Source organism: Melanotaenia boesemani, chromosome 6 (genome assembly GCF_017639745.1).
Source record: "Melanotaenia boesemani isolate fMelBoe1 chromosome 6, fMelBoe1.pri, whole genome shotgun sequence".
NCBI classification, from domain to species: Eukaryota; Metazoa; Chordata; class Actinopteri; order Atheriniformes; family Melanotaeniidae; genus Melanotaenia; species Melanotaenia boesemani.
Genome location: NC_055687.1, coordinates 30,202,209 through 30,227,892, shown reverse-complemented (window position 1 = coordinate 30,227,892; position 25,684 = coordinate 30,202,209). Strand labels below are relative to the sequence as shown.

The window sequence follows — 25,684 nt, the reverse complement described above, 5'->3', positions numbered from 1 at the left end:
ATTTAAAAGCTGTCAAAAAGAAGAAAAAAGGCCATAAACTCAGCACTCAACTTTTCCGTCACTCTTACAGAAAAATTACGAGACAATTGACCCCGCTGTATAAACAAAAGAAATGGGAGTAACAGATGAAGCCCTAACTTCAGATGATTGCTTGGATCCAGTTGGATTTAATAATTACAATTTCCAACAGCTGAGAAAACCAGAGCTGCCTCCAACAGATTTCTGAATTCCTCTTCCCCACCAACCATGAATGGTACCAGATTCACAAAAAGGCCTGCTGGGATGTTCTCAGAGGCTCTTCATCCCAACATTTCAGTTTGCTGCAGGTGGTTGATTTGCCATCCAAAGGTAACTGCGAATGTTTTTGTTATTTATGTACACCATGTCTATGCAGTGTACACTGTGTGTATTTGACTATGTATGCAGCTGTGCCAGCACCCACGCCGAAGACAAATTACCCTCCAAGGATAAATGAAGTTCATCTTCACCATCTTCTCTGCTTAAGTGGGCTTTTTTTTTTAGAAGTTGTCATAAAGAAAAAATAAGTCCCATCTTAATGCCTGTTATTTGCTCTCTTGGGTAATTAATACATTTAAATCGAAAAAATGGCTGTAAGTGGAAAGTGGAAAAAAAAAAGAAAACGCTCTACTCATGCTAAACCCACTCAAGAAAAAACACTTAAGAATTAATTTTACTTCTTCAAAGACATGTCGGGTTTGAAAAAAATTTATTAGTTTCATGTACAGATAGTAAGCAAACAGGAGACGATGTCAGTGCAAACAGGTGAGATAAATAACATTTACTGTACAGTCTGATAACTTTCCTGGTCTCGTGGCGTCAGCGTTAATGTGGATGTGACAGTAAGACGCACCAACTCAGGCCAAACCTGGAAAGACGTAGGATGAGGTGAAGATGGTGTAGCTTTGAACAGAATCACAGCCGGAGCTTGTTTTTTACTACATTCCTGCACCATCCCTTCAGGAGGGTTACACAACTTCAATATATGTGAAATTATTTTTTTTAAAAATCCAGGACAAAACTAGAAAGGATGTTAAAAAAAAACAATAATAAAGAATAAAATTAAAAACTGTGTAGGGGGGGCACAGACAGCCACCTCTGGTCAAATTTCAAGGCTGTTTGAGCTGCCGCGTTGCTGCAACAGAAAAGAAGAAAATGTGGCCAAGTGCATCTAAGACATGGTGATCTGCATGGACTCCAACATCTCCTCCACGGCCTTCATGGAGCACTTGTTCTCTTTGTTCCCACGACCAGCCAGCTGCTCGTCATCAGTGGAAGGTAAGAGGCAGAGAGAGGGAGAAAGAAAAGAAAAAGGAAAATCATGTCATTAGATCCTACTGTCAACTGAATGGAGAACCAAAGACACTTGAACATGGCCTCGCAGAGGCAGTGATGCCTCGTCCACTCTGTACTACGCTTCACCAGCTGAGCACAAACATCCTTGTCCTTGTTTGGAAACTGGAAGGCTGAGTGTTCATTAGACAGAGATGGTAAATAGGTCATGCAAAGTAAAATAATACCTCCAATCAAAGAATTTTTCTTGAAATGTTGCATAAGTGCCATTTTTGATGATAGTGTGCTCAGAGACGGGATGTCTATATTAGTCCACTTCCATGGCCTCCAGTAGAGGAGTACATAACACCCCACGCCGATGTCTGCTGTGTCCAGTTAGTTTCACAGGAAGTGCCGCAAATCATAATCCACATAACATGTATGGGATTAATCATGCATAGGCATACAGGCACACAGCTTTTCTACCCAATTTAATTTAGCAACAGAGAAGGCATCCCCTCAAAAAATACTAAAAGGAAATATGATTTCCTTAACTCTGGGCATGAAGCCAAGGATTCGTCCAATTAAACCTCACATCACCCCAACAGAAATACATCTTTATTAAATCTTTCCAGTAGAATTTCAAAAATAAGGTTGTGATATTAATGGTGAACACAGATCTGGAAGTTACACATGTACTGCAGAAAACAAATGCATACCATCACACGTCAGCCTTTGAACTCTAAGCTGGATGTTCTGGCTCCTGTTTAAGCCTGAGGCTGTGACCATTTGATCAGTCAGTCCAGTTTTCAGCTTTGCTTCAGTTCATCTTTGATAAGCTCAGACTAAAGAAGACAGCAGTTTTCAGCTCTTCTGAATCTTGTTTCGTCTTTGCATGCTTTGCATCCTCTCAAATCTTTGAACTACAGACATGATCAGTCTTTAGAAGTGGTGATCCCTTGCATATGATGCTCATACTCTCTTTGTACACTGAATCATCCAACTATCTCTTCATCTGTAGCTGGGGATTGTTTTCTGGTGGGATTTGTATTGTTAGCATCACACATTGCAGTCTATTATGTTGCTGAATAAAATTTAAAATAAACAACAGGGTCTAAATGATCTTTAAATCTTTGCTTTACTTTTTCTGATCAACACTTTACAGAGGGAGCCTGCATGTCCCTCACTTTCGTTTAATTTGTAGTTCAGTCTCTAAACACAGCAGCCTGCACAGTGATCTCCAGTCTACATCAAAGACGGCCCCGTGTTTAGTTCAGGTCTTAAAGCTAGTCAGTCCGTCCACATCCGATCTGAAGAATAACACAGCATAACAGACAACGCTCAACAAAAACACTGCTTGCATTGATTTGACACATTTATTCATTCCACCTTCGGCCCTGCGCAGGCCTCCACAAACAAGATCCAACTGTGGCCTTAACCTAGCCGAAACTATATTTCCATGGCAAAAGTTTTTTCCTTCCTCTTTTGCCAAACTCCAACTTAGAGAGAGCAGTTGGCTAAGGTATACAATTGGCTATGTAATTTCCAAGGGTGACTCATTCGTCTAGATTTAGTATATGTGTGTGTGTGTGTGTGTGTGTGAGATGGTGTAGTGTAGCTGTAATAATCAGGGCATTTAATTGCTTTGCTGCCTAATGCACCATTACCCCGGGCCTAGTAGTCAATTATGTGCGCAGCCTGAGGTGAGACCACCGCATTAACTCCTGCCCTGCTCAACAGCAGTAGGAGCAGGCCAGACAGCTCCACATCTATTTAGAGCATCTGATAATAGAGTCATGAGGCAGCAGGAGCCTGTGGTCCGTGACAGAAGAGCTAATCAGAGCATTTGTTTAGAGAGGTAGGGCAAAAGGGCAAGGCATGCGGCCCAGCATTAAAGCCCCTCTACCTTCAAACCACAAGTCTCCAAGTCTTTAAACACATCAGCCGGCCCCACCAAAGTAATTACTTCTTTTTTCTTTTTTTTTAAGTCAGTTGTGACCTCTCAGCAATGTCTGCTCCCACTTGTACTCACCTGCCTACCTTTTCCCAACGTTGAGGTATGACAATCACCAGGTTCCTTAGTCTAATAAAACTGGACGACTGACACGAGCAACACCTTTAAAGGGGGCATCAATCAGCCAGCACAAGCCCACAGCAGCTCACAGCTGTCAAGCTGGGGCCCACGCTGCTGCTCCCTTTTAAAACATCTCAGAAGTCATTTAACATGAGGTGGGAGCAAAGAAATAATGGAGGCAACTTCACACCTTGTCATTTAGCTTGTCACACAGCAACAAAAAGATGAAAAAAGAAACTTTGAAAAGTGTGCAGGTTTCAGGGTTGCTGTAGGGCATTATGGACATATGTACACATCTCATTTGGCATTTAAAGACACCGACACCACTGCGTACACAACTCTGCCCTGCCACCGACGAAGTTTCACATTAAATATGAAATAACCGGGTCAGTTGTTCATTGCACATAAAGACAAAGACATCCCCCCCACAGTTATTTCCTCCTCATCATGGACGAAGCTTCTCACCAAGTATGAAATAACCGGACCAAAACTAAATTTTTTAAAGGCCTCAAAAACAAAAAAGTTCTTGCTTCGAGTGGAGTATGTGACAAGCTTTACTCCGTTCAGAGTTCACTTCACTTCAAGCAAACCAAAGTAGAACCAGACAGGAAGTTGAAACGCCGCTGTTTGATTTTGAAAATTACATTATTTGCAGAGCAGTGTCGCATTTCCTGAGTACAATTTCACACTCTTATTATGGTCTGTGTTCATACGGATCCATTCATACAAAAAATTTACATTTTTAACATTTGAAGGGAAAAAAAAGTTTAAATATATTAAAGCATGGCTGGTGCACCACGATCATTTATGTAGCCGAAACCCCTAACACATTCAGCTTTATAATAGCATAAACAACATACCTGGGAGGCTGAATAGGCTAAGTTAACATAACAAGTCAGCGATTCCAACAAGCAAGTTACTAATAAGCAAGTTCACCAAGCTGCCGATCCATTGAATTCTTCATCCTGTGTTGTTTCTGAACAACTCCGCCACCTGCTGCTCCATTACAGTTTTCGGTTTCATATTTTACTACCTGCACTTTGTAGTTTTTGCTCAAAATGTTTTATCCCATGTAGAAAGGTCACTTTTCAGTTGTCAACTTTATAAAACAGGAGTAATTTAAACTGCTTCAGACATGCAAGAGAGTGTGTGATTTTAAACATGACTGAACACAGATGTGTTCCCTGTCTGTGGGTAAACCTTCTACCAAACACACTGGCACTAAAGAAAACATTTAAGCAAAGAAACATCTGCAGCCCTACTGGTTATGTTTTCATTTCATTTTCAGAAGAAATCCTTTCATAAAGACATTCAAAATATCTCTAGGTCTGATTTAGGCTGCAATGATAACAGCCTAAAATATTCACCATATAGTGGGTCTGAAATCAAGTACTGATTTCAGGTCCCCCTGATATGTCTCCTCATGTCACCAACATATCAACAAAATGGCACACAAACACACCCCAAAGATGATTTCCAACTGCTGACCAGGATGTTCAATCTACGGCGAAAGCAAACATAGCAGCTTTTTGCTAATGTGAATCAATATGCGTTTTTCTGAGTTCTGATTATTATTATATTATATTGTTATTGTTTTGGAGAAAGGAAAAGAACAAATTAGAAGAGTTTGTGTGACATATAAATCAACCTGTTGTCACTGCCACCTCCTTTTTAAAGCACTCATTCACAACAAAGAGCAGCCAAGAAGGGTGGCATCTTTGTATGGCACTGTTTATTTTATTTAATTACGTATATTGTACAGTGTTTGCCCTGCCGTTATATTTCAGAGGAACTCTAGAAACAGGTTTGAGATTATAAAGAAAATTTACTTAACTTTTCACTAGCTGATTCATAAAATTACCTCCCAATCAGAATTTCAACTAGCCAAATGTTTATTTTGGGGAAAATAATCTTTTTTTTAATTTATTTATTCTTAACAATAACAACATTTTCTAAATATTCTCCTTTTCAGCAAGGAACAAGGTAACTGACTAACCATTTACTAACCAGCCTAACTGTTACACCATCTAACCACATTATTGCTTTGTCCTTTTAAACTTCTTCATTTAAATACCCCACCCCCTCATTCAGCTGCACTTTGCTTATGGAGTGTTAATAGGAAATTATTTGCTTCATTTATCACAGTGATGGGGGGTCTGGCTCTTGTCATAAGTTCAGCTCCCACCTCTCATGGTTTTTCATTTTGAATCACTCTGAGCTTCTATTTTAGCTTAATTTAGCAATTACGGATGCTTTGTGGTGGTAAGAAATTTTGATTCTGTGTTTTCAAAAAGCTCTACTTTTATTCCTTTTATCATTAAAACATTACCAAACAAATCTAAAAAAGTAATAGATGTTTTCATTTAACAAACTGTGCACATGGCATTTCAGTCTCCAATACCATTTAAATGTAGAGATGCTTTCTTTTTGTCAGTTTTAGCTCATTTTTTCACTTTTCCCTGACGTGCTTGCACTAAAATCCAGCTCCTGTTTCTCTCTGTTGCTCCTTGAATTTGGTCTGTACAACTACACTGTACCACTAACCCCCTCCTCCCATAGCGGTATGATCCAACTCTGTGATGGGCTACATGGTATGTCCATCAAAGTTAAGTCCCACCCCCTGCAACTGTTGAAGAATAAACTCTTGGCAACGGGAGTCGGTTTGTCTCGCTCGCTTGAAAGACGAAACACTTATTCATCACCTGCCAAAGTCTCTAGTAAGTTTTTATTTCTACCCGCCAAATTGAATTTTAACCAACATTTAGCAGGCTGGGGGTAATAATGTAGAGCCCTGTAAAGACCGTATGAATGAAAACTAAACAAAAAAACATTACAGCTAGTAGAAAAAAAAAATGCAGGGACCAAAACAGAACCGGTCGGTACGCGATATAAATACATTGCTTTTGTTTTTAAAAGAACTTATTATTATTTAAGGGGAGAAACTGAAATAGGTAAGACAGCAAAAAGCGAAATCTGTAAGATCGAAGAAATTTTGTGCATGTTTAACACGGCTTCTGACACAATAATTAAGTTGTTTTGTTTTTTTGTTTGTTGGGGTTTTTTTTTCAGTCACGCAAACATACTGTAGCCACAAACAGTACAAGTTAAATATTGTTTCAGCAACATCGTAAATAATTTCCAGTGGCCTTAATAATGTCTGGTTAACACATAATAAATGTTGACCAGATTCCTTGAAGTAGCAAGTTAAAAATTCTGCTGCCTTCATTCTCGGATTTCTTTGAAAAGACTGAATCAGTAAATCTGGTTGGAAACCAGAAGTTCAGAAATATTAATAAAAAGTTCAAATAGGCTTAGGACCTCCTAAATTCTTTTCAGACCAGCCTACTGGACTGAGCCACGCAATTAATTTTGTAATGTTTTTTTTCTGAGAATCAGCTTGCTGAAAAGCTCATTTCTGAAGCTAGTTTGTGGGATAAAGTCTTTGCAGACATTACGGCTTTAAATCAACACATTAACAGTAAATGTACCCGGACACACTGAAATTCACTTGAGCTGTTTTAAACTACTGGAAGTCAAAGGCAGCCATGAGGTCCACTTTGCATTTAGGGGTCATTTGGTGGTGAATGATTTTCACATTTTATGCAAATAAAGAGGTTTTCAGAATGTCTGCATATTGTATGCAAATTCTGTATGAGAGCTTAACATAACACGCAAGCCTGATTGGTGGTTTTTAGTGTCTGGGGATTGAAGAGTATTGTGGGGTAAGAGTGTAATCTTGTCTTCAGTTAAAGAAAGAGAAAAATGCAGGTAAAAATCAACATATGGCTCACCTTATAGGCTCTATTTATTTGAGTGGCAGCCCAGGCCGCATACTTCATATTATCCTTCTTCACCTTGGCACTGACTTTAGGGCTGGCAGCGATGTGACTTGCAGACTAGGGGAAAAAAGGAAGAAGCAAAGGAGAGAACAGGAGGAGTGTTCTTATATCAGAACTTGGTGAAACAGCAATAAAAGCGTAATTGAGATGAATGTCCAACCACTCTTACCATCTACCACTCCACCAGTCATTGTGGCAGAATGAAGAGAAAAAACAGACCTTGGCCTGATGACACAGGGGAAATCATTTATGGGGAGGAAAAAGTGAGTGCTTTAATGCTTCATACGTAAATTGTCACTTAACGGGGCCTAAATTCAACACCATCGATTCCCAGTGATGAAAGGGCCTTGTATGTTTCAAAAAAAAGGCCCAACGCTCACAGAGACGAGCGCCTTGTGAATCACCGTCTCTGCCTGCCCCGACAGCTCCCCTCTGAACCACAAATCCCATGTCTTTCCCATGTTCCTGCCATCATCCCCACACAGCAAACCCCAGAGGGCTTACCCTGCCTGCACTTCAAAGCCCTCCCTACCAGTGTGCTGAAACTTTAACTACACACCAATCAACCTGGCTCTGCTATTTTCTAAAAAATGGTTTGGCATCTGTATTATTTTAGTTTTTTTTTTGTAAGCATTTTCTTTATTTCTATTTTCTTTTTAACTCAAGACAAACCTCAGTTTAGATGATGTAAACCCTGACAGGCTATCCCTGAATAACAGCGTGCACCATTATGGAGGGGAATTCCCACGCGTGCGTTGTCAGTAACCAACCCACATTTCAGCTGTGGTCGCTGCTACCAAGTCCGCTGTCACACTGACTCAGATGGTGAAAGTTTTCTGCCCTTTCACTGAACTTCTTGCACCTGTCGATATTTAAACTACAGCAAAAATCTGAAACTCTTGAGTCAGATGTTAGATGATAAAGAATAAAATCTAACCTTAGCTATTCATTAAAAGACACAACTACACTATCAGAATGAACAGAGGGGAAATGTCTTGGATTTGAACTAGCCCTGCTCCTTTTTTTACTCGCTGCCTCCACCTTTGAGGGTCTGGGGCTGCTATGTGGTGTTTGGACTACTTGAAGAATCCCAGTGCAGAATGGAGAAAAACATTAAGTTTCTCTGTGTGAGACCTGCTTCCCTTCTTCACCTTTTATTTCCTGTAATGCTTTATTTGTGTTTTTATGTCAGGTTTCCCTTACATATAATGAACTGGCACAAGCAGACAACACCCTGTTTAAACAAATATGTACTTGAAAGGGATTTTTAGCAAATGTCACAATAAAACTGATGCTTGATTGGAAAATTTACCAGTGACAAAATACCTGCTGAGGTTGGACTGTTCTTGTGTTTTTCTTTTTTTTTTTAAAATCCATTGGTTCTTTATTTATCTAAGTCAAACATAAAGTTTCACCAAATCGCGGTTTTTGCTAAAATAAAGCACTCCAGAGGGGCAGACTTTTCCGATGCTGGGGTTCACTGAGTCAGCAGCGAGCTGACCTGTCTGAGAGCCCCTTCTTTGTTCCCCACAAAAGCACACACAGTCTTACTTAACTCACACTGTGGCCAACCTCAACCTTGACAAACCACAGGGTTACAAAAAATTCTGCTGTTCTTGTTTTGTTTTTTTCCTCCTTTCTCTCTCTTCCTTCTTCATGCAAAGTAGTACTCACCATATAGAGTCCAAACAACGCCCTCATGTTTCGGTTGTTTAGCCGCAGCGCCTGGGCAAAATACTTTCTGGCCAGCTCCAGGTTTTCCAGCCCCCCTTGAGTGTACTTCACCTGTGCGAGGAGGCATTAAACACGGCTAATAAGCTGTGCTAAAGGGCAACTCAAGCAGTGACATCTGGATAAGCAAGACATGACCACCCAGTGTAAACACATCTTCTTTCATGAGCATATATTCCCAATGACGTTAAGTGTCTCTCTGTGTTAGAAAGAGGCACCATTCACGCCAGTTTTGCCCCCAGGTTTGATGACGGACATCCAGGCGCGCACCTACCTCAGCGTACTGCTCACAGTACAAGTGATTGTGAGGGTTGGTCATCATCAGCTCCTCCAGACAAAACGCGGCTTTTCCATAGCTGTGGAAATGACAAGGCAAACAGTAAGCCGATTGATACAGCTGCGGATGCGTCATCCTTTAGCTTGCTCAACTGTGAAGCCCAACATCTATGGCCAATAAATTTACAGGTATAAATCTGATTGAAACAGCTAGGGGTACAGGTCAGTTTACAAGTAACAGACTTACAACATAGGTTACAGAAACATGTAAAGACCCACCGGGCGACAGAGTTTATTTACAGGCTGACAGTAAAGGGTACTTAGCACAGGCAGCTGGCAAAAAGTAAAGCCTGTCAAGTGTGGCGATTCTTCCTTCTTTGAGGACACTAAGGATCAATCTTCTCTGTCTGTGTGTTTTTTCTGCTTTTAATGTGTAGTTAACTACCTTCCTGAGGTCAGCACTACAGTAAGAGCTGGCACACCGTGTCTGTACTCAGATGAGATCACTTCTCAGCAGCACACTGCTGAGCTGTTGACCTCACACTAATCTGCTGCAATTCCACTTCTAATACACACTTTTCCCTTCCCAAGACTTGGCCACAATGCACAATGATACAGTATCATTAAACACAAAGCAATAAAATGCCTGTACACCTAACAAAATACAGGCAAGCACATGCAGACCCACCAACAGAAAATGGGACTGGACTCTGCATGCATACATTCAACCTACCTGAAAGCTGAGAGGCTTTTTAATTTATTCTGCAAAGCTTTTTTTCTTTATTTTTTGCTTTGCTAGGTTTTACACATTTCTGAGCAAACTTTATTTTTCGGTGGCTTTGAGAAATGAGAAATGAGGAAAAAGCTTCACAATAACAAAACATGAAAAACTGAGATGTGTGATTAAAATCCTGCTTTGGTAACTAGTTGAAAGATTAACAGCAAAGCCAGAAAAGGAAGGTGGGGACACAGAAAGAAAGAAATAAACAGTGGGAAGAAGTTGAGCAGAGGGAAAGATCAGAGGGCTTGAAGGGTTGGGGGGCTGCTTACAATTACCACTTCCTCTCCATAAAGACTTTCAGATGTGCTCGTGCAGAGGCCGCGGCCTGCAACAGAGCTCGCTCCATCAGCATCAACCAGAATCTTGTACCAGAGCCAGAACCTTACCTCCTCTACTCTTCCTCTAAGCCATCTAACCCCACAATCACCAAGCTCCTCTCTGACGGCTCCTAAGCTCACTCTTTACCGCAGAGCTTGAGACTGTAGCTGTTATGATGTGTGAGACTGAAGGAATTGTATTTGTTTCCTTTGGAGGTTAGTAAAACCATCAGCAGCTGCTTCGCAACATTCTGACTGTGTAAGATACAAAAATGGATTTAGACTTGGGGAAAGTATGCTTGAAAAAATGATCACAATTTAGCATGTAATTCTGGATGACCATCTAATCATTGAGGTCAGAATACAGTGGTTCTGTTTAATGCTTGCTAACAGCAATAATAATCTCCCGTCTCAAAATCAGACATAAGAATTGGTTAGCAGTGCTAAAGCAGAGGCTATTTATTCCGCTCATCATGTGTTGATGCTGGCAACTACTCCAACAACTTCAAGAAAGATAAACATTGCTTTGTTTATAACTAGCTCCCAGGCTGTTGTGCAGTAAGGTGAGGATAGTTTATTTCTCTTGTGTGCTGCACCATCAACCTCTGTTTTTCTTCTGGGAAGAGCGCCACCACCTTCTCCTGGGAATTTCATCACAAGTGTCTCTCTGCGTTCTGGATCTGTCCCTCTGGAGCGGGTGATAATGCCTGGCTATCCGGAAATAGGAGGTGGAGGGGAAACAGGGAGTTTGTAACCCAAAAATAAAGAGAAAAAAAGCAAAGAAATTGACACGCCTGTAGATAAGGAGGCTGTGGGAGTGAATGGTGTGATATTAGAGTGTTGGGATAAGCTGGGAGATAATCCTCTCACCCTTGGATTTCCTCTGGCTGCTACAACAGTAAAGCCTCCCAGACAAAAGCATGAAATATCCAATAAGTAGCCTTCTTACTGTGCTACACATTCCTGCTGCTGCTGCCTTCCTACCGGAGCAACCGCAGAGTAAAGCATGCCCACACAGACATACATGCATACATACACACACATACAATAAACACAGTCAAACTAGCAGAAACCGCTTCACTAACTTCTAAACCCAGGGCGACAAAAGGTGACGCAAACATTATTATGTTTTTTTGTTACGATGCCTTTGTCTGTCTGGCGATTCTCCTTGGCAACTGAGATATCAGTGGGAGGCCAGAGAGTCTTTCTGCTCTCATACATAGGAGAGGCAGCTTAAGACTGAAATCCTATTAAACTGCTATTATGTGACAAACATGGACAGAGCTCTTTTCAGACCCCTGGCTGAGATAGGAATCTTAACGCCTTCCATTGTGGCCATCCAACAGCCCTCTAGCAATCAAGCCATCAGTCTGTTGTGAATCCCTGTTAAACTGGCAGATACAACCTCAACATATGTCTGCTCAGTTTTCAAATAACTTATAACTGAAGGATTATGCTCAACGTTTACGGCAAACACCATCCTCTGAACGTTTAAATTTTGCTCAGCGGGAGTCTGGATCTCGTTTCTGTTCATTTTAGTTGAGCTAACTCATTTCAGTCTAATAGCTAAAACACAGTGCCGGCTCCTGCCTTTATGGGACCCCAAGTAGAATTTGATATACATGGTGCAAAAAACAGAATAAAAAAAAAAATCTATTTACTCATGTTCGTTGATGTAGAGCTCTGATAACTCATGCCATGCTTCTTGGTCCCCAACAAACCTGCAAACACAAAATTACTTTAATTTATTTTCCTCACAACTTTGCAAAACAGAAAAAGGATTTGGAAAATATTGAAGCAAAAAAAAAAAGTAAGAATACCAATGCTCATAATAGCACTAATAACAATCTAGAAGTGCCAGCACTACTGAAAGTGGACTTATTTTTAATTAAAATAAAAGCCAGAGGAGATGAAGAGGAGGGGGTAGCTGACCCTCTTCCCCCTCTGGTAGAACACTCACTGCTCCAGATACTCGTTGAGCTCCCGTATGGCTTCAGTGCTCTTCCCCTGGGCCTTCAGTATAGAGATCTTGCGCTTCCTTGCTGCCTGTAGAAAAGAGAGTAAACAGGATTAGGAACTCAACTCCTCAAGTGTTTGTGTGTGTGTGTGTGTGTGTGTGTGAAGAGCCTGAGTAATAGTTATGTCTTTTCAGTGCACCACATTCCCTTTTAAACTTCCGCTATGATGCTGAATAATTTTCCGTAAGAGTAGCCAGAACTGCAGTGTATAACAAAAGCCATGAGGATGAAAAACAAAACTAAATTAAAGTTAACTTTATCAAGTTTTTAATGCCATCAATCAAGGACTTAAATGCCCATCAAGACATAATTGGAAATAGTTAGTGGCCATGTTTAGTAGGAGATGGGCACACAGTATGAGTCAATGTTTGGGAGCTGGAATGAACTCAGTGGCTGAGATAAAGTGGTGAGTCATTCTCTTACCAAGTGGGGAAAATGGCACACTCCCCCAAACCCCAACGCCTGTCCTCTTGCCGGCACAGCACGCATCTACAGCTGCACAAGCCCGACTTACATCAGCTCAGCATTTCTACTTCGTTTTGATGTTGAACTGACCTTAAGGTGGATTAGATTCTCATCAATCTGAATTAGAAAGTATTACCCCTGCTGCTCGGACTTTCCAAGTGTTTGACTCCCCCACTACCCTCCTCCTCCTTCACCTCCTCCTCTTCCTTTGGATAGTGAGTGAAAACCTTAACAGGAGGCTGCTGCTCCATTAGGAGTGCATTGCCCTGTCACAGCCCATTTTATTTATGGACTGGCACTTGATTGAGTGGGGCTTCCTCTCCTATACTCATAATTCAAAGCCATTGAGGGATAAGTATGAGTCATGTCTAGGGGGCTGTAAATTTGGGCTTCCTTTGACACTTCCATCACAAGAAATCCACTTATCCATCAACCTAGGACAGAGCCCTGCTGAGAGACTCCAACCTCAACTGGCAAGCAATGTTTTAGCTTCTAAAAACTGTTACACTGAAGAATATGAAGACATTCAGTATCAGGATAGTTGAACAGAAATTTGTGGGAAAATGATTAAAATATCTTATGAAGTAAAAAGGAGCTGTGAAAGTAAATAAACGCCTGCTGGCTATAAAACAAAAATCACACTGTTTTGCTTAAAGGACTTGAACACAACATGAAGCCATGTGGAATTTAGGCATTTCTCTCTAACATCAAATTAAATTTCAAGCATGTGGATTTTTTCTAATTTAATATTAAAAAAGAAGAAAATGGTTAGAAAAAAACTGCAATAAAGGAAACACTGAAGTGTTGATGAATGGATTTGTGCACTTGTGCCATTGCCACAGTTAGATTTCTGTCTCCCCTCGTTCTTGTTTTTTGTTTTCATTCCCAGATAAAGAGCCACTTGGTGCTCAAAAGAACATATGGAAGCTGGTAGCCCAGAAGAGTCACACGGCACTTTATTAAACGAGCAGCAATTCAAACCCACTCCCCTTTCCCCTCCTTTCTCTACTTAATGATCCAGAAAAAAAAACTGGCTAGGGTCTGATCCCTCTGTTGTTGTGATTCTTTTTTAATTAGCGCTTTAAGGAGACTTTAAGAGTGAGGACTGGATTATTAACATCACTCCTGGCTCTGGGCTATGACCTACCACAACATAACATCACAACAACACCTGGAAATTGACTGATGAAACAAGTGAAGAAGGAATAGATTCATTTAAACTATTTCTCTTCCAATCAGTAGTTCAAACAATTCCAGTGTTTTTAAGAATACACATTCATCATTTATCACACTTCAAATTTCACTCATCAAACTCTAATATACTTTCTTCTCCTAGAATAAATTTGTAATTGCATGACTGTGACTCAAACTCAGAATAAGCCATCTTAAATGCCTTATTCAAGAAGTACAAGCTCTTTATATTAATCAAAGAAGTGGAATTTAATATTAAAGTTATCAGTAAGTCTAATCAATGTTTAACATACCTGTTATATCCTTGTATGCACATGCTGTGGACACTGTATAGTCTAAGGTAATCACATAAGGGGAGAAACTGCATTTATGTGCACAGTCAAGCATTTTGCCAGCTCATTGGAACATTACAAGCTATGAAAGGGCTAAGAGATTTAAAGATTTTTTGGAAAGAGCCATGGCAAGGAAAAAAAAACCTTGAGCAATTTTTGTTGATTCAACAGTTCTGGTTAACGGGTACCACATCTATTCCACAGCCTGTAATTACAACAGCTCAGTTTCCAATCTCTGCTTCGTATGCTGGGATGCCTCGCTAGTCTTCTTTGTGGTCGCCAATTTTCCGCTATTTCTCAGGCCCATCTCCTGCTCGACTCTTCAGAGAAATGTGGAGATCTTGTAAGCAGGAGGCTGTCCTCACCCCAAGACAGGTGACCCAAATGATGTCATGATATCGCTGCACCACCCTCCATCAACACTGAGGGCGAGGGTTGTGGAAAAAGGATTCAAGCTTGACGTCCCAGGAACAGGGAGCATATTTGTGTGTTTTGTTCCATTCTCAGTCCCAGGTTTGACTGACAGCTTAAGCTTAAAAGGGTGGAAGTCTCCAGAATACAGAGACCAGGAAACGAGCCACTCCCTTTCCGTGGATGTCCCTGCAGACCTCATTAGATCTGTGTCATTTGGGGAGGTGTCCTGGGATTCACTGAAATTACCACTCTCACTGTGAAGACAGTGGATGGACGCAGAGCGATTTTTAGGAGATGATAATGATTAAACAAAAAATGATAAAACAAAACAGATTTTTTGCCAGCACATGATGATAAATGAAACCTGAATGTGTGTTGATAGATTTTAAAATTACATTAAATTGTTTTACAGTCCTTCAGATCATTGGTGTCTCACTCCCCCCCGTCTTGGACATTTATAACACCCACCTCACCCGTAAAGCAGCCGGCATTGCGAGAGACTCCAGACACCCCTTGCATAGCAGTTCAGCCTCCTGCCTTCTGGAAAAAGGTACCGTGGTGTGCGGCCCCGCTCTACCAGACTTATGAACAGCTTCAGCCACTAAGCTGTCAGAAAGGTGAACTCTTTCCCCTTCCTGCCACCCCGTCCCCCTGCCCCCATAAACATTGAACTTTTTTTTTAACTTAAGCTGAAAGAATACAGTTTCTTATCTATAGCAGATCCGGTGGTTGACTAGCATAACAGAACTTTTTATATAAATCTAATCAATATTTGAGCTCTACAAAATAATAAAATGTGCATGTTAGTATCATCCACATCTCATCTCAGTTAATGTCATCTCCAGCTAAGCTAACTTTCAGGCTGTAGTCTGACACAAAAGTCCCAAAGCCTGCATCGAGTAAAGGGGGCATGTCCAAATTAGGCCTGAAGCGAAGTCTGTATTATTTTCCTGAACATCACATGACCAAAGGCAAATAAGGCCCCGTTTTACCTGATTCACGCAAGTGTCTCGTGTGATTCATGTGTGCAAGAAATTCTCTGCATAATTGCAGGTGAGGGGATACACCACATGTAGCACATACATCATACATCAGCAGTTTGGGAATAATTTTAAATGATACATTCCAATAAGATAAAAATTAACTTTGCTGCTGAGAGAGAAAGAGAGAGAGAGAGAGAGAGAGAGAGACACAGACAGACAGACAGACAGACAGACAGACAGACAGACAGACAGACAGACAGACAGACAGACAGACAGACAGACAGACAGACAGACAGATAGATAGATAGATAGATAGATAGATAGATAGATAAGTTAGTTTCAGGTTATCTTATATCATGTTGATGATAAAGGCCCGTTTATGCTCCCTTACGTACATAAATAGTGATGTCCATTTCAACCGTTGTCATCACCGTCCTCATACTTCCATGCGTCTTTTGCGTTGCCATGGTTGCTAAGTCAATTCCTCCACTAGCGGGCAGTGCTAAGTTCAGAGTCCACTTCCACAAGCTCGCACAATTTCTAAAGTTGTTGTCCTCGTCTTCATTCTTCAAGCAACGGATGGATTAGCTCCGTGATAATAGACCTAATTACATGCGTAACCGATGTAGGAGACAGACAAAACTGCATCGAGCATAAATGGGCCTTGAGGGCTGAAATATACTTGCTGTGAACGAAAGCGCACATGTTCCACTACGTTTGTGTATATACCTGCTGCAAATGACAGAAGAACAGTGCAGCCATACTGGGAGATCACCGCTAGGGGGAGTACACCATACTTAGACTTTGAAATAGTGAAAAGGTCAACCTACCGGTTCAGGGGCATCAACCCCCAAAACACTTCCAATCTGTTACCAACTGTTAAGGCACTAGTGTTTGTCACTGTGTATAGGGAAGAAAAAAATCTTACAGATGCCGGTAGTTGTGGACAAGTTCAGAGAGACGGTCTTCAAAACTATCCACCACTGTGTTTACATCTGACCTGTCATGTTCATGCTCTTGTTCACATGAGCGCCTTTAGAGTTCAAGTCAATATTGCAACTCGCGCACGCGACACGTTACCTCGCATCGATGCAAGCAGCCTACGTGCCAAACAAATGCTGCATGGCAGCCATGATTCGTACAAGGACACAACACTAGCAGCAGATTTATTCCAGCCCTAAAGGGGCTCCCATACAGGAGAAATAGCCAGTAGCAGGTCATCTGATAATGACAACCAAATTTAACATTTGATTTGGGATTCAAAATGTTACTCAACCCCAATTCTAGGCATTTAGTAGAAGAATAAAATCAAATGAATATTATAACCATCAAGAATTTCTTACCAATTCTAAGTTATGTAACACACATTACCCAGCCCATGTATAAACAAAATTTGGTGCTATCCATGAAAATAGTTTTTAAAAACTGACAAACCAATTCAACTTTCAAACTCTAAACACCAACTAGGCAACAAGAAGAGAAACGTTTTCCACAATAAGAAGTAAAATGAGGTATATTATCAATCTTTACGTAAGGCCTCCATTTGTTTTCACACACAGCTAACATTGTAATGAATCCAAGAACGCCAAATGCCTAAAATGTGTCTAACACAGTGCCAGCTGAAAAACATCATACTGAACAGATCTAAACCAATCCATATGTCAGTTTGGCACGTGAAACTTGTAAAACATCTTTGGGGGGAGAGGACGGGTTATGTAGCCAAAATAAACAAACTCATGGCTTCTTTTGAAAAACCTTAAAAACAAGCTACTTGCAAAGCTACATGTCTTTGTGAAAGGAATTACCAGCAGGTACACAAGGTTTGAGGACTGTGATGTGGGATTGGAGGAACACTATCTAAACATGCAAGTTGTTTCTTAATGATTAAGAGTACATTGTAGAAAAGAATATGCACATCAGGGTTATTCCAGATGTTTCCAGGGTCCTAACAGAGGCAATTTTGCACCTGAAGCCAACAGATGACAAAGGTGGGACAGGAGCTTAGGGAGTCTGAAAGGTCCAATAAATCACCACCTTCAAAGACCAGACCTTAATTTATGTTTTACTTCCACCAAACATATCTAACACTGACTAAGACAATGAATCACCCTCCCAACCACCCAGCCCCCTCCCTTAAACAGTTTTCAGTTGTGTGGGTGATAGGCTGATCAGCACTGTGGTTCCGGCCAGAGAGGCCAAGGGGAGTTTAACTTAGCGAACTCCTACCGCTAACACCAAAGTGCTCTGACAGATTTAAAGCCCTCCAAAAAAGCTGAGACCACAATGTAAAGCAAAGAGTGATGCTAAGCAGAGGGACTTTTCTCCCCCTTTCTGTGCCTCTTACCGTATTGGTGGGGTCATCCTGAAGGATAGCATCATAGTGTTTGTTGGCCTCGTCGTACCTACCGGCACACAAAGTGAAAAGCATTCAAATAAGTTTTTTAGGCAAACGCAATTCCCACATGCATGAAATGATGTAGTGGGAAACTCAAACAGAGTTCAAGGTAATCAAGTTTGTGTATACAGCATGGCAGGTTTCTGATTAAAGTGAGGCCATACAGAAGTCTGTGGTGATCTAAAGAAGGAAATAAACTCATTTAAGTTTATGTTGCCAGTAACAGCTGAGATTGCAACAGGCTTATATCACTTCACAATGACTCATGAAATCAATACAAACTAAGATAATTGTTTTGATGACTGCATTTCCCTTTGATTGTATTTGATTTGCTTTTAAACAAACTTTAGTTACAACTATTACATGTGTCCAGATCCATAGATAAGTTGAATGGTTCAGCTCAAAGTACTGGACGAAGTCCATATGATTCCATTTAAAGGGAAATTTATGAGCTGTAAATATCAAATCATATAGTGAAGAAATCTGGAAATAGGAGGCATGTGCACTTCACTTGTCGTGTCAAATAAGGCACCGACGTATGATTCTTGAACGTTTTTGCTACAAAGAGCACTATCCAAAGCAGTGAGAGCAGCTCTGTGATCAGAGATCTTCCCGCCCACAGCCTACAACAGACAGAAGCAACTCTGGTTCTCATTAGCAATGAGCAGCCCCATTTCCAGCACTGATGCTTCCCTCACATTCACTTTATTACTCAGCCACACTTTGGGAGATTTCAGATGGCACCAAGCAACCACTCACGAGCCACTTTGATTTGCTTTATTTATTTAAGAACCGTGTGTGTGTGCGTGTGTGTGTGTGTGTGCAGAGGGGAAAGGCCTTACTGTTTGAAGTTGTGTCATTCAAGTGTAGCTCTGCCTGCTGCCAATTAGATCCCAGTGAGCAGTTTATTTAATCTGACAATGCCGAAGCAATCACTCTCAATTATCACATAAACTCTGACACAACCGATAAACCAGAAAAGGTGAACTGGGTGGGGTAATAAACATATTAAATTACCCTAACTTTAGCTCACCTCACCCTAAAATACTAACTGTTTATCCTTTTTCCTCAGGCTCTATATTCTGATTGTGGTGGTATGTCAATATATATTTATGGGGCCAAGACAAGCTTGCAGTACAGAAACCAAAACAAGATGGTAAAGAATAAAAATAGGGAGCAGAACAGGGAATAAAAAAAGAAAGAGAGGAAAGGAGCAACAATATAAGGAAAGAATAGAGGAGTAGAAACCAGAAACGGCTCAGGGACCCTAAGAATAACAGTGGGATCCAACCACTTCCTTCCCGGGAATCCCTGACTCAAGCTGAAGGGCCACAGGACAACCCAGCACCAAATCTTTACTCTCTCCCATCCCCTCCTCCCCTAAACGAATCCAACATAAACACACCATACCCCACACAGATTCTGTACTAAAATCATTGAGCCACTTAAAATCTGCAAACACTTTCTCTCCCCCAAACCCTCCTCTCTCTGGAGCTTTTGGTACCCAATGCTTACCTTTCCAGAGCTTCCAGCCTCATGCCCGTTAATCGCTTCACTCTGTGGCTATCTGGAAACTGCTTCCTCAGTTCCTGTAGACAGGTCTGCAAGGATGTGGGCAGAGGAGAGAGACCAATTATAGATTAAAGTATTTAAGTGGATTTTAAAACTCCTGTTCTCTTGCAGATAGCAAAGTTGTTCTAATGCAAATCAGCTGCTTAAAAAAACTATGTTGTTCACTGTTTTGGCTAAACAGGACAAACATAATTCAACGATATCGTGGCTGTCATGAAGCTGTCTAGAATTTGATGTTCTTCTGTAACTCATTTGTGCAGCCACACTAGCTGCTAAGAAGGAAAGATTTTTGCCTCTTCTACACAAAGCTGGAATTTGTAAGTTCACATCAGAGTAAAAAGAACAAAGGAACGGTTGCAAACACTTTCAGCATGATCCTGAATGAGATGGAATAGTCCACAGTGTCTCTCCATCATTTCAATCCTGACCCTGCTGTTATTTTTTTTTGTTTGGTTTGTTTTGCTTTCAAATCTGGTGGCAGGGTTTATGGATTGTCAAAAGAGTCGTCATTGTCATCCACATTGATTGAAGATTAAACATTTCCATTACTATGTCTTTTTATCCAATGCAGAGTTTATCACTTTCACAGATGTAAATATGTCTCAATATAAACTCATGCAGGTTTATAAAGGCAAATAAATAAGAAAGGGGGAAAAAATGTTTAACTCCATAAATGTTGGCCAAGTGCAGCTAACACTTGAAGCGTACTTCTCAACTCATTTGCAACACCCTCTAATTCCAACCCTCAGTAAATTGTTTTTCCAAAGTACAGACAGAGTAATATTACTTGGCCAAATAAAAATCTGATTTTTACATTTGGCAGTGTGGGTGCCGCAAAGCAGGACTGGCTGCGACAGAGGGAACAGCTAGTTTCGAACCTCTTGGGTGTGTGAGGGAGTGTCTCAAAAACTTACCAAAGCCAGGTCATCCCGACTGCAGTCCAGCGCTGCGATCATCACCTGCTCATAAATAATCCAAACTGGGCAGAAGAGACGCAGACAAAGAGGACAGTGTTAATGCCTGTTCTGCTGTCTAATGCAACACGTACAAAATGATGTATTAACCTGTACACTCCACGTGCAAACTCTGAATCTGTCCCCAGCAGCTGTGTTTTTTACTCCAGTATGCCAGATTCCAGTTCATTCAAAAAACCATTTCATTTAACAGCCAGTGCTGCCTTTATGAACGGCAAACACTGGAGATAATATTGTTTAACCCTTAGAAACCTGAGGGTGATTTGGCTGTTTTTGCTTTACTGTATCTAATATAAAGTTTCCAGAGGGCTCTACACACAATTTTCACCACTACATGAAAGGTTCCCTTCACCAGCTGTGTTTTCTCTTTATGCATTGGCTGAAACAAGTCAAACACAAGTGGTTTCAAAGGTGTTTGTATCCACTCAGAAAATTAAAGAGAATGCATCCAATTGTATTCATTTTGTTAAAAGAAATTCTGCAAAAAAATAATAAAAAATAAATAAAAAATGCACACTTTTCATGTCAGAGTGGTGGACCAGATGCTGGCTTTGTCGGTTTTTAAAGGATAAAACAGGAACATTATATATTAGCATCTTTAATGCAAACCACTGCGTGACATGCATTACCATCATGATGGAGGAAAGATAGGAAAATTTTAAATTTCATGAAAGGAAACAGTCACAATTTGAGGAAAAATAAACTGTTTACAGTTAGTGATGCTCTAGTGCCAAAGCAGGCTTGGACCGCTAAATTAAGTTGGTTTATATCACTATTACTAGTAAATTATTTTTTTCTTTTTTTTTTAAGAAATTTTATCAGTTTGAAAAGCGTTGTCCAGAACTTGACAACAAGCTGTTGGGATCCATTTTATTTGAATCAGGTGTTGCAGTAGGAAAACATCCAATACCTGCAGGACACCGGCCCTCGAGGACCGGAGGTGCCCTATAGGCAGGACTGCACAGGTTCCACAGAACCTTTAACTGTGCCGCCTGATAACAGCTCTTAAAACAGACATGACCAATCCCCCTTTGACTCTGGGTTGCTGTAGAGTTTTAAATCTTATCTCTGGTTTTCTCCCAAATGCATCTAAAGATTATTTTGTCCCATTCTATGAAAATCAAGCACAGACATCCCTCTTTTGGAATACCTGGAAAGAAGGTGTCCCTCCATGAGCTTGGAATTTCTTCTTCTTTTATCACCCAGTTAAAGGCATTTTTAGCAGAGGTATCAATGGTTCCATGAGCACTTTATAAAACTTTCTTTTATCAGAGCTGAGTTTTATCCTCTGTCCTCATTTTAAATAAATTAACAGCAGAAGTATCTGATCGCATTATTTATCTTTGGCTGAGAATATAAAGTTTTGCAGTATCTTTTAAAGCATTTATGCATCTCCTCTGTCTTTTTGTTGAATTAGTAACCGAGCCCCCAATTTTATAAATATTCTGACTTCCATTTTGCTTTTTTAATTTATATGTAGTTTAGCAGATTTACTTCCTAGTATATAATACCTCTGTTTCAAGTACATTAGATTGTTTTATCTCCTGTGCTAACAAGTCATTTATCCTTGTTCTAACCCTTTTTGATTTCTTGTTTTGTTTTTGATTAGTTGTTCTTTATCTAGATCTTTGAGATCTAATTCTGATTTACTTAGTATTTCCTGTCTTCGCCTTTTGAGATTCACTGATTTAGCTATTAGTTTCTCTCTGATTGCAGCCTTACATTCATAACACAGTCTGGGATGCTTCCCCATTATCATTCTCTTACATAGGTCTAATTTAATAAATTCCTCCTTCATTTGACTTTTTATTATGCTTGCATTTAACCTCCAAAGTGTTTCATTTTTCTCTTGACATAGTGAGAGTTAAATATACTGGACTATGATCTGATAGATCTCCTTTTCAAATGTTATATTTTGAATCACATACCATTTTTTCTACCATTTTCACTCTTTCTTCTGTATTTTTGGTACAGTACCACCTAAATCAGGTCTGAGTATTACTGACCAATCATATCTCAGTAAATTTTGATGGCATACATGTAATCATATATGAGGAAAGCAATAAATTAGAGGCAAGTTAGAGGAAATTCTGTCCCAAAATCATCAGATATTGTCTCACAACAATTTAGTTTTTAAAATGATTCAATATTCAAACATTCGGTATGCTCACATGGACAATTATAACCAGAGCCCTTCTAGGTCAGTTAACAGGACTTTCCTGCTGTGTCCCAGTTTAAACACCTGCTAGAGGAATACACTTACTGAATAAAATATTTAATGTTGCAACACTGTGTTCTGTTGGAGAAAACGTTCAAGACCCTGCACCACCTCCAACATTCTCTAAGCTACCTCATCGTAAGTACAGCTGAATTCACAGCAGAGATGTTGTCTTTAAATGACCTAAAGCGACTGTCTGAAAATACTTCCTGAAATAACCATTTGACACAGAGTCTGAATGGACTGCTCTTTAGTCACAACTCCTAATCTATTTAGGCGTCTGATAAACAAAAGCTGAAATTATGTAAATGAAAACAGCTTTACTGGGAATTCAGCCGTAATAATGTTTATTTACAATTTATTAATTTAACAAATGTACGGACACTTTCTCCTGTGGGTATTTTTTTCTTTCCTGTGGTTATTTTTGTGTACTGGACCAGGACAGTGGGGCTTGGGCAGAGCTCCTAGACCAGCTTGAGTCTAGTTCAGTTCCCAACAGCATTATATGGGTGTGTGTGTTAGCCTTGCTTTGAGAAGTTCATTTTCATGCTTTTTTTGTTCAGACTAGCATGTTTACATATACTTTAAAAGTTGAGTTTTGGTCACACTAACACGTGATTAGTAATCATGGTGAATAAGCAGCAAGTGGAACAGAAAGTCTGAGCCTGAAAATCAGTTATCTATTATTTGGATACCACCACATTTTGATGGATGTGGTTAGCAATGAGACAAAGAAATGTTTATTCTTTTGGCTACAGATGCTAATTAATGAAATCAGTTCAACATGGTAGAAAGCTTTGACAAGAAAACTGGACATGTTCTACCAAATTAACACCCCCTATTAATTGAAGAGGGAAAAAAACAATCCAGCTCCGCTCAAAACCGGTAGGTTATGCCAAAATAAACAAATGCTTTGAGTTTTTTGTGACTTTAATGACTACAGCTCCTGCTCTAATAAATATTGACTAATTTCACAGCCAATTCAAAAGCTAATTTCAATAAAAGCACAGTATGTTAAGTGTGTATGTGTTTTCTATAAGAACTGCATAAATCGCAAGAACTTGGGGAAACAGACCATTATAAGATTATGTTACAAAAGAAGCCATGACTATGCCTAAAGCACATTTCACATAGACGAGTGCTATGTTCCTGCCTATACATTTGGAATTAATTTATTTTTCTTTTCTCTCTCTTCATTTATTTACTTCTAAATTTGCCAATTCATTTGACCAAAAGATACGAAAATGTTCACAAACTACATAAAGATGTTCCCTATATTCTGTCATTTATTTTGTATGTTTGTTTAAATAAGCACTTTGGAATTAGTTGCAGCATCTTTTCAGCAATAAGTATGTACCTTTATCACGGAACAAATAAATAAATAAAAAACTAGGATTCTTGTCAGAGCAGGTCAGCTAATAACATAAGCCGGACTATTCAGAGGTTTTGGACCTGACACTCCACTCAATTCAGAATATTTTTATGTTCAGAATTAAAATGAAAAAAACCCTCAAATCAAACCTCAATAATGACTCATGCAACCAGCCACAAAGGAAAGGTGTATTTCTGTCACTATCAAAACCTCAATCTTTTTTTTTTTTTTTTTTGGAGAAAGTGGATTGATCACTAAGATCATAACTGCCTCGTACTGTAAAACAAACTGAAGAATTATCATAATTTACAATCTCAGTTCTAAAATTAAAGGACTTCACAGTCTGTTTCATTTGTATCTTAGAGAATAAATAATTTAAAATGATATTGTGATTTATTTAGTTTTAACCAACTTACTGTCATCTCCAAGTTTGGATGCATGCTCACTGATGAGCTCTTCACCAACATCCACTATTTGTTCACTATTTCTGCTGTTGTCCTCTCTCCATTTACGCAGCTTGTCTCTCATCTCTGTGGACAAAGATGTTACACTATAAAGAAAACACGTTTTACCACAAATTACACTTTTCCTTCCTGTGATGCGATATGCTATATACTGCTTTATTATCCTACAGCACAGCGCTTATCAATTTCCACTAGATGATGTAGGTGGTGAGAGTTTAAAAAGAAAATAAGTAAAAAGCTAAAGCTATTCAGCCACACAACTAATGCCGAAGAATATAAGCGCATTTACTTGTGTTAACACCATGTAATGTGCATTTTATACAGGTCATGACATTATGGTCTTGTCTGTCCTCTTGTTATATTCCCCTTTTAACAGGTCTTTCACAACAGAACATTAGCAGTAGCAACTGTCGTTAGCCGTATGTATTTCTAACTATCGCTACATGCTAACAGTTATAAAGTGCTGTCTTTAACCAGAAAAATAACGCTTTATACTGTAAGCTATAATCAGCTAGGTCTGAACTCGAGAGGAATAGAGCCAGTATCAGCCACTCCATCCACACAACTGACAGGTTAGCACACCACGCTAACTAGCATTAGCTAAGTACTTCACGGCTGACTTCATCGCATGTACTGTGACATCGAGGACTCTACGCGGTTCTTCTGTACGAGAAAACTCCGATCATGTAAAAAGAAAAAATACATAAAACCATACCACAGTGACACACGAGGAGAACGCAAATATTGTCTTACCTTCCCATCCCACGTCATACATTTCTGATACAGACGCCATCTTTTTTTCATATGACAACATACGCGATGCTACGTCACAGGCATACCATATGCGTGCGTGCGCGGCGTATAAAAAATATATAATAATAATAATAATAATAATAATAATAATTATTATTATTATTATTTACCTTTACTTTTATTCATATTATTGTAATAAAATTATTTATAATGGACATCCTCTTG

The 25,684-nt window shown here is 39.8% G+C and overlaps 1 protein-coding gene and 1 long non-coding RNA gene across 2 annotated transcripts; both read right to left on the bottom strand.

Moving 5' to 3' along the window:
* Positions 1-710: 710 nt before the first annotated feature.
* On the bottom strand, positions 711-25,526 carry emc2 (ER membrane protein complex subunit 2). The gene is made up of 11 exons (XM_041988002.1): positions 25,460-25,526; positions 24,659-24,772; positions 20,593-20,657; positions 19,622-19,707; positions 18,056-18,113; positions 12,269-12,354; positions 11,970-12,029; positions 9,209-9,290; positions 8,878-8,988; positions 7,156-7,260; positions 711-1,276 (listed from the first exon to the last, which is right to left on the bottom strand). The coding sequence occupies exons 1-11, from the start codon at positions 25,518-25,520 to the stop codon at positions 1,190-1,192; spliced, it is 915 nt and encodes a 304-aa protein (XP_041843936.1). The 5' UTR covers positions 25,521-25,526; the 3' UTR covers positions 711-1,189.
* LOC121641744 lies at positions 10,043-11,963 on the bottom strand. The gene is made up of 2 exons (XR_006010791.1): positions 11,882-11,963; positions 10,043-11,834 (listed from the first exon to the last, which is right to left on the bottom strand). It is a non-coding gene; the product is annotated as an uncharacterized LOC121641744 (long non-coding RNA).
* Positions 25,527-25,684: the final 158 nt, after the last annotated feature.